At 41.4% G+C, this 12740-nt stretch overlaps 1 protein-coding gene across 6 annotated transcripts in view; it reads right to left on the bottom strand.

Annotated features, from left to right (window-relative positions):
- MYO3B (myosin IIIB) overlaps positions 1 to 12740 on the bottom strand; it is a 310362-nt gene that overhangs the window by 262555 nt on the left and 35067 nt on the right. The window contains exon 1 of one of the 6 annotated variants that reach the window (XM_067471632.1): positions 10190 to 10401. The exons of the other annotated variants lie outside the window; for them this stretch is intronic. Within the exon in view, the coding sequence (XP_067327733.1) occupies positions 10190 to 10191 (2 nt within the window). The 5' untranslated portion in view covers positions 10192 to 10401. Of the gene's footprint in view, positions 1 to 10189; positions 10402 to 12740 lie in introns of those variants that run through there. 6 annotated transcript variants of the gene reach the window in all.

Consider the following 12740-nt stretch of genomic DNA (forward strand, 5'->3'; position numbering starts at 1 on the left):
CAAGCTCGAAGTCATCCTGATGAAGTATGTGACTGGCAATATTCCCAGAACCAAATCTATTATCTTGAAAATGGTGTATTACAGAAACCATATTTCTGTACAGCTGCAGGAAACTGAAGGCAGGATCCCATCTAAAAACATCCATCATTGGGACTACAGGAGTGACCTAGATTTGCTTGAGTAACCCAGATTTATCGTGGGCCTTTGCTATCTGCTAGGGTTTGCTTTCAGGGCTCCCATGGATACCAAAATCCATAGAAGGTCAAGTCCCATTGCATACAATGGCATAATAAAACGGCACTTCTTAAATAAAATGCTTTTTCAGACGAGTGTTGGAGAAATCATAAGGATCTGTGAAATAGCTGAAGGCTACAGGAGTGTACATCCACAGTGTTCTGCACACAGTAGAATCAAAATTTGATTTTGGATTCCCCCCCCCCCCCCAAATATTGTTGATTTGTAGTTGGTTGACTCCATGGATGCGGAACCCATGGATACGTAGAGGCCAGCTGTACTTCACAAGTGGAGACGCTAACTAACCTACAGCACTCTGTGGCATGACACATCTTGCTTGTGGTTGTGAGAAAGAATGCCTGAATGGGCAAAACCCAAAATAGTATCCACAAATTTCTTTTTGATCCGTTTGGGATTTTTCCTCCTGTCCTCTTCATGAATCACACACACTTCTCCAGAGTGCCCTTCTAAACTTCCAAAATGAATTTTGAGGACATGAATCACATCCTTTTGTTCCTCTGACTACAGAACTTATTTCTGAATGGGAGCTATTCATTGGTTCCACCACTATACAACACTGTTACCCTTTTACATCTCTGACCAGAGCAGAAGATAAGCAGACATAGTTTCATGTGTCGTCGAAGGCTTTCATGGCTGGAATCATTGGGTTGCTGTGAGTTTTCAGGGCTGTGTGGCCATGTTCTGGAACATGGCCATAGAGCCCGGAAAACTCACAGCAACCCAGGTATAGTTCCCTTTCCATCAATTTGGTTTCTAGCTTTCATATCTGCGCTGTCATCACCATTTCCTCTGGAGAGCAAGTAGAGTCCTTCTGACTACAGCTAGTGAGGGAGGCAGCAGGTGCCAAAGTCAAATCTTCTAACACATATTCAGCATCTCACAGATCTGGACTATTGCACTACAGAGCAGGATCCACCCTGGCTTTAAACACCACACAGTTGTGTTAAAATAGCAAGCAGTTCATTGAAGGTAATAAAAGCCAAAGCAATAAAAAGTAATCCACAGTAAAAATGTAAATACAATTGGTTAGGAGGAAAAAGGAGCAATTAGTCCAAAGATAAATAGTTGAAAAAAGTCCATGAAACTAGAGACTTGATTTCAAAGGCAAAATAACAGCAAGGAACTTAAAACAGGAATCAAACAAAGACAAAGGTCCAGGAACTTGGCATGAAGAACTTACATGAATCCAATGTTGCTTCGTCTGAAGCTAGATTCAGTACTTGATACTTATATCTCTACTTTGTTTCCCAAACAGCTAAGAACGGATTTTTCCTTAACTGTGGTTTCACTTCTAGCTTCTGCTCTAATCTGGCTGAGTGCCTTAATTTCTAATTTCTTTGTCTTTGCTGGCTAATAGCACTTCTTCTGTTCAAGGCTTCATTAAAATCTGCACCTGGAGATAACCGACCAGAAGACTGTGCAGAGACTTTCCCAGGCTCAAGACCTTGAGAATCCCTTTGCAGCAATACAGGCCTCTCTAAGCCATCAACTGGACTGCATTCAGGCCCCACATCTCTAAAACCAGCCCCAGGAAACAGACCATCATCCCCATTCCCTTCAGGAACATCTTCATGGACAGCATCCCCATTCCCATCAACTTGAACATGAACAACATTGTCATTCCCATCATCCAAAGCAATATGATAATTAGACACAACATTGTCATTCCCATCATCCAATTATCCTGATCATTAGACACAACATTGTCATTCTTATCATCCAAAGAAACCTCATCATTAGACACAATCACAGGCTGAACAAGCTGACACACAACAAGGACTCGTGTGGCCAAAGCATGGTCAAGATAGTAAATATTATGAAAGGGTGCAGAAAGTTGCTTCTGCCCAACATGCTGAGAAGGGCAACATTCTTCTCTTCCCTCACCACATAGTTTGAATCCATTGCTCTATGTCCTAGTTTTTGGAACAGTAGAAAACATCTGTTCCTCCTCTGGGAAGAAGAGGATATAGTGTGCTGATTATGTCTGTTTCTCATTTTCCAGCTATTGCATCTTACCTGTGGCTTCTGTCAATGCTTGCCCCTTTTGTACTGTCTCCCCCCCCCCCCCCCACACACACACACCTTTGCTATTCTGTGCCTTCAATTCCCTCATTTAGGCTCCATTCTTGGGTCTTTATCGCACAAGGCTGGAAACTAGCATAGTGGCAGGACCATCAACTTTGGTGGAAGTCTGTATGTCACAATATTGTGCAATATATCTTGCTGGTTCAGCACCTCCCCTCGATGAAACCATAAGGGACTACTTGCTAGCATAACGCCAATACTCATCATCATGCCAGTAAATAACTGCTATTCTGCATCACAGGAATGTAATGGGATAATGGCTCCCATGCAGAAATATCTTTACTTTTTTTTACAGAACGGGAAGACCAAAGTATTTACTATTTTATCTTACAGAATTCAGAAATGAAAGCTGGTACATGCATGGCTAAGCAATATAAGAGTGGTCAAAGCAGCAAATATTAACAAGGAAGAACATACAAGCTGGCTTCAGGAGTTTGCTTTTGCTGGATGAGTATTTAAAGCATTCGTATCCCACCTTCTCGACCCCTGAAGAGGGACACAGGACAGCTTACAATTGGTAGTCATTAGATGGCAACAAAGAAACAGTTAGAGCACAACACTTAACATAAACAGGTCAACAACAATAAAAATACATTAAAAAAGCAATAAAATACATTAAAAATGTTGTCCCTTAAATATTAACACAACCAAGTCTGAGTCTGCAAATCCAAATCATAGTCCAGAGTTCCAGTCCAAGGTCTCCTAATTGACAATTCTCACGAGTCATTACAGTTGTTGCTCAGCCAGCTGCCCGAATGCTTGGTCCCAAAGCCAAGACTTGAGTTTCTTCCTGAAGGAGAGGAGAGAAAGAGTCGCCCTGATTTCACTGGAAGTGCATTCCACAGACGGGGGGCCGCCACCTTGAAGGCCTGTCTCTCATCCCCTCCAATCACGCTTGTGAGGGTAGCAGGATCGAGAGCAGGGTCTTCCCCGAAGATCGTAAATTCCAAGGTGGGCCATAGAGGGAGATACATTCGGACAAGTAAACTGGGCCAGAACCATATAGGGCTTTATAGGCCAAGACCAGCACTTTGAATTGTGCTCGGAAGTGGACCGGCAGCCAGTGAAGCAGGAGGGTGGTATGTTCCCTGTAAGTCACTCCGGTGAGTAATCTAGGAAGGGCAAGATTACATCCCTTCCTCTTCTCCCTGCTGTACTGAGTTCAAACTATGTATGTACTTTGATCTCAATTAGCAGCAATTGAGATAAGCTGAAAACAAGGGAGAAAGTGGGAGCAAAAGAGACAGACTGGGGCATTTTAAAAGAGAGAACACCTCTCTAGGAAACTCTAGGTCCTCCAGAGTTACATGTTATTACACAAAGCTAGAAAACCTGGGCTTCCCAAAGGCTGTTCAACCTCTGGCAAAAACCGACCTAAGTATGACTCTGGAGTACCTAGAGATTCTGAGAACCTAATAATCATATTTGCAAGTAATGAAATCCACAAAAAGTTAAACCACAAATGTGGAAGGCTGACTGTAAGAAGGTTTAGGGACCACACGGCGGAACAAAAACGACCGAGTCAATAAAATGATGAAGAGCATAATTGCATCTTTGTTCCAGAAACTGCAACAGGTTTCAAAGGGAAGAGTCATGGTCTTGGTTGTTTACATCTTGTGTCACCAGTGATCATTGTTCGTGTGACATAGAAGAGGACGAAATGTGTCAGCCCACTGACCAAAGATAATAGATCCACACTCACTCCTCTAGGCTGATTACATTATTTCCAGCACACATCATCTGAAACTGTAATGTCTTTTACAGTTTTCATCCACAGGAGCTGCCTTCCAGCAGAGATTCTATACTCAAACCACTCCTGAGTAACAGGGGTCTTCTGGACAGGTCTACCTCTATCACTCCCTCCAATTACTTCAAGGCTGAGCTCCAAATAGATGCTTTATCATTGGGTCCAGACATACAATGCTAAGCAGTTTGTAGTGGGGTTTTAAAATTGACTGGAGGAGAAAAGTACAGCACTTTGAGCAGACACACACCAGTGCAGTGAGGCAAAAAAGACATATTTTTAATTGTTCCATATGTACAACTCCACATGGTGCTGAGAGTTCCTGCTTGCGCACAATTAGCTCTGGCACATCTTTATTTCACCACCACATGGAACTGAACAGATGAGCTACTTTGGTGGAGTAACCGATTGCAGCCTTCCAGTGTTAAAGGAAGAATGTTTGGGTGCATTTAAGCATTTGCAATGTGTTTGTGTGTGCACATTCGCAGAGGCAGCAGGCATACAAATACAAAACTGTATATCCATGGACTTCTTTGAATTGAGACACAGAGAAAATAGTAGGGCAGGCCAGAAAGCTAACAGGGAAAAAAACTATGGGTGATTCTAGATGGGATAGCTCCTTAAAATACTGCTCAATGGCCATACGTATCTGTTCTATGTTTTGCCTCTCAACAAGCCCCCCTCCTCCCAAGTTAGATAAAGTATGGAAGAAACATGGAAAACTGAGAGCAGGACTAATGGAACATGGCTCCTGCAAAATTCAATGAGTAAGGTTTCAATCTAACATTCCCTTAGTGTGGTGTTATTACACAGTGCAAAAGCTGAGTTGCAGGTAAACATTAAAAAAAACCAAGATTCTGGCAATTGGGCTGATTGACAGCAAGCAAATAGAGGGAGAAAACATGGAGGCAGTGACAGACTTTGTATTTCTAGGTGCAAAGATTACTGCAGACGCAGACTGCAGCCAGGAAGTCAAAAGACATTTACTACTTGAGAGAAGAGCAATGACCAATCTCGATAAGATAGTGAAGAGTAGAGACATCATACTGGCAATGAAGATCCACATAGACAAGGCTATGGTATTCCACGTAGTAACCTATGGATGTGAGAGCTGGACCATAAGGAAAGCTGAGCAAAGGAAGAGAGATGCTTTTGAACTGTGGTGCTGGAGGAAAGTTCTGAGAATGCCTTGAACCAGTCCATACTTCAGGAAATAAAGTCTGACTGCTTATTGGAGGGAAGGATATTAGAGGCAAAGATGAAGTACTTTGGCCACATCATGAGAAGACAGGAAAGCTTAGAGAAGACAATGATGCTGGGGGAAATGGAAGGAAAAAGAAAGAGGGGCCGACCAAGGGCAAGGTGGATGGATGGCATCCTTGAAATGACTGGCTTGACTTTGAAGGAGCTGGGGTGGTAACAGCCGACACGGAGCTCTGGCGTGAGATGGTCTGTGAGGTCATGAAGTGTCAGAAGTGACTAAACAAATAAACAACAACAATTACACATGTTATTATATGAAACTGGGATCCCGAAAAGTGGAGGTTCACATTAATGTCTTATAGGTACCTGCTTTGCTTTGGAAGCAGGAAAACAGTGCTTCTCCTTTTTCACCATCTCCTCAAGATAACAAACTTTTTTAACTTCAGTTTTGCTTTTGGACTTAGAACTGAAATTGGAATGCAGATTCATTCAGGAAACATATTAATCCCACAGGAACACAATGAATTCTCCCCAAAGGAAATTCCAAGCCCATCATCCAGGGATTACTAATATCGCTTAATCAAGGAGTCTTCCCCTTTCCAGCCCAGATATCCATCAGCAAACATTGTCTCCCCGACACATTAACTTCCTATGTTAATAAACACCCATGGGCAGAAAGGAGCGGCACAGATACAAATGGCAGACTCAAAAAATTGTCCAATAAAAGGCTTTGTTACCATAAGTTTCCTGCGACACAATATATTAATCACAAATTGTAAACCTTGAAACAATGAATATTTTGAGCCAATAAGACTGAAGATTGTAATTTGTAATTTCAAATGTCTATAAAATATCAATGTATGTAAAGATGAGAAAAGTAAGATCTGGGAAATTCCCCTAACAACCTTCCTTGGCCAACAGGAGAAATAAAGTGACATTTGAGTCTGCCCTCCATCCTATGTATCTTCATTGGAAATCGATTGGAACTTGGCACGCCGAGAAAACACCAAGATTTTGGACAATTTCACAGCAGCTCTACACAACCCTTATGCAGAACAAGAACATGGCACAATGTCTATCAATGCATTCAGCAGTATTTTTATACCACCAGTCCAAAAGACAACAGAAGTGTATGACCAGCTTATGCTTCACAGGAAAGAGGACTGAGACAGTTTATAACCATCGCTTTGCACCAGAGGCAGAAAACTCCAGAGAGATGACTGCAGTCAGCAAAGGCTCCTTTTGTAATGTATTGTTTTAAGTTACCTTACGATAGTTCCAGGTGGAGTTAACCCTTTATTCATCTTGTTTGCAGTAAACTCATTTTGGTTATCTTTTCACCTTGCCTAAAGTGCCTCTGTCTGCTCAGGGTCTTAATTTTAACAGAAGGTATACAGATAGACTCCTAGTAAAGCCAGACACTATAGCTTTCCCAGCCATGCCATCACAAACCATAAATGAAAGTGTAAGATGCACATCCATAATGCAAGGCTTACAAAGAAAAAGCACAGGTGAACATGCTGTCTGTACAACTTCACTTCAGTTGCTATCAGCGGAATAGATCTGTTGTGCAATTATGGGGGTGGGGGTGGGGGTTGTCCCTAAGTGAATTCCAGCCACAGGCAAATGAAACTTGTTCAGAAGCCTCTTACACATTCAGTTTTTAATTATACAATTCACAAGTTGGTTTAGGAAAGTATATACAGTGATTCCTCACTTTTCGTGGGTGTTCCGTTTGAGAAAATTTAGACCCAATAAGTGAACCGCGAAGTAGTGAGGGAACACTGTATAGGACTGAATCAAATTTCTGACCAAATCAGAAACAGTAAATACAGATCTGATGTTCTTTCAATATAACATCACTAGCAAACACCCACTAAAACCAATCAGTGTCTAAGTTTTATTAAGAAAGGAAATTTAGACAGATGGATATATAAGCGGCATGAGACTGACCTGTAGAAATCTAATGAATCGAAAGTAATCATAGCATATTTTAAAAGGCCTAAAGCAGTTCTTGGAAGATTACATTGGTATTTGTATTATTTTTGTACAGGAAGTGCTTTATGGCATAATATAACCCTGTTTTAAATCACATTCTCATCCAATCAATGGCAAAACAAAGGGAACCTGGTTGAGAATCTAATCCTCAAAAAAAAAAGAAAGAAGTAAGAGGAATCGATCAACAAAACTGCTGTTTCTGCTACTCTGACTTGATTGGGGAGGCAGGAGAAAGAGAACAAAAGGAATGTCAATACTGGGAAAGAAAGGGTACAAAGGAACTCAGCAAATATGATGTAGCTATTCACAGTTGATCGCCAGAAAGAGCTTCTTGGCTATTTTATCCTTAACTTCCCTATGGCAGTGAAGGCTAAAAATCTTTTGTTTTCTCCATTGTCTTTCCCTCCCCACTTTCTGTATCATTATAACCCAAAGTAGGCAACCCTTTTCAACCCAAAGTACAAATTTAATTTAGTGGAGGGTAGGTCAAAAGGCAGAAAGAAGAACAAAAAAAGGGGCTCAGCTGAGCTGCTGAATTTGCTGACTGGAACACTGGCGGTTCAAATCCTAAAAGGCAAATTGTCCTAAAGGGAAAATTGTATGGGAGAAGGCAATCCTGCAGGTAACCTGGAGCCAAACCATGTAGACCTTTAAAGGTCAGAACCAACACTTTGTATTTTGCCCAGGACCAGCTTCTAAATAAGTGAGGTACTTGCATGTTCCTGTACCAAAGACTATAGAGGTCACTCATGACTGACATGTCATGAGCTGTGGAACAAATCGCTTGTTCAGGTGGTAGAGTTTGAGGAGGAGGGTTGCAGTCTAACCCCCACTACTACCCCAATGGCCACATGAAAGTGTGAGATGTAGCTCTAGTTTTCTGTATTTATAAATAAGTGAAATTCTCATCAACCCTTGTTTGTAATTAGCAATCCGTCATGACGTGTGTGTGTTGGGAGGGGGTGTATTCACATCCACATTCCCATCTATATCCATCAATTCATATGGGAACCACATGGGTTGGTGTGTATCCAAATGTGTTTTTGGACTGTGTAACTATCAAATCTCAGTCTGATTGACACTTCAGAATTATTGTGCTGTGATTGCACTTTGGCTGCCATGGTTCAGTTCTATGGGATCCTAGAAATGGCATTTTAGGGGCAAAGAGTTAGAATTGTCAGCCAGGGAAATTTCCGGCTCTGGTCAAACTACACATCCCAGGATTCTATAGGATGGAGCCAGGAGAGTTTAAGTAGAATCAGAGCAATACAATTCTGTAGTGTCAATAGACTCATGATCTAGCATTAGGGTCTCTGTACAAAATCCTGCTTCTGTCTGCAAGCCTCCTTGGCAGGATCAAGACACAAGTATCTTAATATAATGTGATGCTTCCAAGAAGCTAAAATTAAAGAGGTTTTTTTTTTCATGTCAGAAGCGACTTGAGAAACTGCAAGTCACTTCTGGTATGAGAGAATTGGTCGTCTGCAAGGACATTGCCCAGGGGATGCCCGGGTGTTTTACCATCCTGTGGGAGGCTTCTCTCATGTAGTAAGGACCAAACATAACTTCTGCATGATGATGTATGCATATGCGCAGCATTGAATTGTAAGGCCACCTTGAGTCTCCTTTGGGGTTGAGAAAGGCGGGTTATAAGTATGGTAAATAAATAATAATAAATGTCCTCACATGAGAAGCTGGAGCTGACAGATGGGAGCTCACCCCGCTCCCCAGATTTGAACTGCTGACCTTTTGATCAGCAGTTCTGCATTGCACAAGGGTTTAAACTATTGTGCCACTGAGGGCTTCAAACATTAAGAGATTTAGCAAAATTAAGCAAGAAAGTACACAATTAAATCATTCTTACTGCTACCAAAGAAGGATTAATTACAAATGTGAAATTGCCATAGTTTTCACATATAGGCTTTCCTGGAAAAATGTTACAACTTACATTAATTATTGCATTAATTTAAGCAACTGTTTCTCTCAGTGAAAAATATAGTGAGTGAAGAAAATGTAATTATTTTCTATGGGTCAAAATGGTAGTCAATTTGCACATAAATCGTTTATTGTGACGCAAATACAATCCATGAAGGACAGAAGGAGTGGGGAAAATCTCTGCAATTCAAACCTGGAAAGTCCAGTAGCATTTAGAAGCATAAGCGAATCCACGTGCCGAGCAAACACAGCGTTCACAACAGCCAAATGGCCAAAGCACAAAATGATTTGCAGCATGAGAAATATACTGAAATCAGACAATACAATAATTTGTACTAAAGACAGGAGTCAATACTGGGGACAATAATTTCTCATTATGGGGGACAGGGAATAACAGTTGTTCATCTAACCATCTTATTAAGCAGATGAACTCTTCCTGAAGTCTGCCAAAAACTATTAGAGAAGCCAAAGAATGGGGTATGGCTTGAGCAACACTGCTGTTTGTTGTAGGTCAACTAAAATTCCTTTTTAAGTTAAATAACGAAAAGAAACATGGCGGTGGGGAAGGGAAATCATTGCTGACATTAGCCGGCAGACCTCAACCGTGCCCTGGAGCTTGGTGTTGAAATGAAGTTTATAATCTCCTGAGCCTGTTCAGTTACAAACTGCAGGTGGCAAATCAAATGACTATGAACTATGCTCCCTGTATGTGAAAATCAATAGCCGAGAAGGTTTGGGCGACACCTCTTTTGACAGCAATTTAACAGCAAGGACGAAGCACGCATGCCGATTAAGTGTTCGATGTAAGGACCGGAACAGTGACCCTTGCAGCTAGAATCAGTTCTCTACGTGGAGGTGTTCAGGACGTGTGCAGAGATGGGGAAACTAAACAGACAAGAGAGGATTCAGGAAGAAAACAACTGCAGACTGAATAGGAGTGACCTAATTTTTTTTCTAAAGCCAGCTTACATTGTGGTGGGTTTTTGTCCGCCAAACAGAACATCGGACTCCTTCAGGACAAAGGCGTCTGGTTTCTTTCCCCAGGCATGACTTCGCTAGTGGTCAGAAATGCAGGGCACAGCATATTCTCCACACAGCAATTGCCAATGCATCCTCTGCCCCACAGTGTGCGGCGCACTTAAGATCCTTGCTGTGGAGGAGACGGATAAACTGGTGCAACCCCCGGCAGCTGCACTTCATTATTGCTACAGATTAATGTGACACTAATTGGTCTTGAGTCTGATCTATTTATCGAGTCTGCTACTTGTATTGGCCTACAGAATGAAAGCCACTTAGCTATTAACTGACTAGGACTGTTGTATTTATTTTAGAATGCATTTGACAATGGCTTGCGCACACACTTTTTGCTTTGAAGGGCAATCGGTCACCTTTTAAGATGTTTAAGTGACAGATTTCAACGCGTTCTCTCTCTTTTTCCTTTTGTTAAAAGTGTCATTAGTCTAGGGTCATAAAAAACATTAAAAATGAACTGTTAATATGGACTGGATGATACACCTATACGCCAATGATTATTCTTGCTCAGGATGAAATATTTCCTCGTCAGGCTCATTGTTATGCATTCCCAGCGCGCATGCAGTAGCCTAGCGTGACACCAATTTACATAATTTCTCTTCTCTAAGAGGCTTCAACAATAATAATAGGCATGCGAGATAGAATCGATTAATTTTAAAGTTGCTTTGGCGGCTGTTGTTACGGAGTGACTTATCAAAAGAAACTTCTCGTTATGATTCATACATTATAAATGCATTAAGATTTTCAGGGTTATTGGATGTGGGTTGTCTTGGAGCTGAGGTTTAATGCAGAAAAGAGACCAAAGGCAACCCCAGAGAGAAAAGGGCTCCAGGTCCCCCTCCTGGGAGAGACTGAAATAAGATGGCAGGAGATGACTAGCGTCCAATAATTACTTACATCAGCAATGAATTGGAAAATTAAATTAAATCAGTGCTGAATGGGTAGTGGATGGCTCACAAGCTGGAAAACAGACAGGCACGAACATCAGAATTAGCCTTAGTACTAAACCAGCAATAGAAAGCAGCCCTTAAATTGGGCTGTTTTGGACTACAACTCTCATTAGCTCTAGAAGCACAGGCAATGGATAGATGATAGGAATGGTAATCCAAATGCAGCTTGAGATCCCCATCTTTCCCATCTCAATACTAAGTAGTTCTCAATGGCTGCATTTATATTGAAGTTAAGGGGAGTCAGCTGGTGAGGTGGTTTCAGTGTTGGACTACAGCTCCCCATTCAGCCATAGAAACCAACTGGGTTACATTGGGTAAATCACACCCTCAGAGAGGAAGGCAAATCTCTCTGAAGAAATCCTGCCAAACTACACCATAATAGGGTCGATTTAAGGTTAGGAATGACTTGAAAGCACACAACTAAAAATAGTAGTTGTGCAGGAAGGATTAAGGAGCTGATGGCATCAAGATGCATAGGAAGAACTGGGAAGTAAGCAAAAGATTTGCCATCTAAAGAAATGTGGAGTCTTGGGATTACAGAGTAGAAAGGTGAGCAGAAGAATGACAGCCTTGTAAAAATTGAAGGAACTGGGTTAATGCAGCTTTACCAACTAGGCAATGAAGAATTCATCACCAGATCTGGATCACCACTGTCAAAGTATCTGAATCTCTGGCCATGCTTGTTAGATTCACTGTCAGTATGGTTCCCATCTCTGTTCAAAGGGAGCTAGACAAGTCTAAGAAAAGTTTGCTCCATATCTCCGTGAGGATAGCAGTACTTCACATAGACCAGGAAAAATGTATTTGGTGGTAAGATGGCAAGGCTAATCAAGAGAGTTTTAATTGAGGTTCTCAGGGTGGGTTGGGGATGACAGGTCAAACATGAAGCTGACATTCTAGGTGAGAAGCTGAGGGAGAAAATGGAATTCACAATAAAACTGACAGTAGACTAACAGGTGAGAACAGATGTCTTTACACCAATGCACAAACAAAATAACCTTGACATTCTCGTGCAGGAAAAGACTTATAGCTTTAGGGGTACAATGAAGACCAGGTGGGATTGCTCCCATGCTTGCAATATAATATTGGAGGATATAAATCATTGAAAAAGAATAGATGTGGCATAAAAAGAGATGAAGCAGCATTATATTTACTTGTAGGAAACCCACAAAAATAATCAGAGTGGATCAGTTGAAAGCATTTGGGTGAAAATAAATGGAGAAAGGAACAAAGACAATATAAGACTATAGGCCACCAAACCAATTAAAGATGGTGGATAATGCTTTCCGGAAATAAATCTCAGAAATCTCAAAAATGCAAGAATGGATAGTTATTGGGGGGGGGGGGGATATTTTCCCTGATATCAACTGGAAAACTAACTCTGCTAAGCAGAGGCTTTTAGATGATTTCCGTATGTGTTTTGACTTAAATACATCAAGGTCTGCCACAGAGAAGAGAGTGCAGGTTTGTTCTTTGTTGCCCCAAAGGCAGAAACAAGTTCAATGGTTTGACATTATAAGAGAATAGATTTCAATTGA

The sequence above is a fragment of the Anolis sagrei genome, chromosome 1 (assembly GCF_037176765.1).
Source record: "Anolis sagrei isolate rAnoSag1 chromosome 1, rAnoSag1.mat, whole genome shotgun sequence".
Taxonomy (NCBI): Eukaryota; Metazoa; Chordata; class Lepidosauria; order Squamata; family Dactyloidae; genus Anolis; species Anolis sagrei.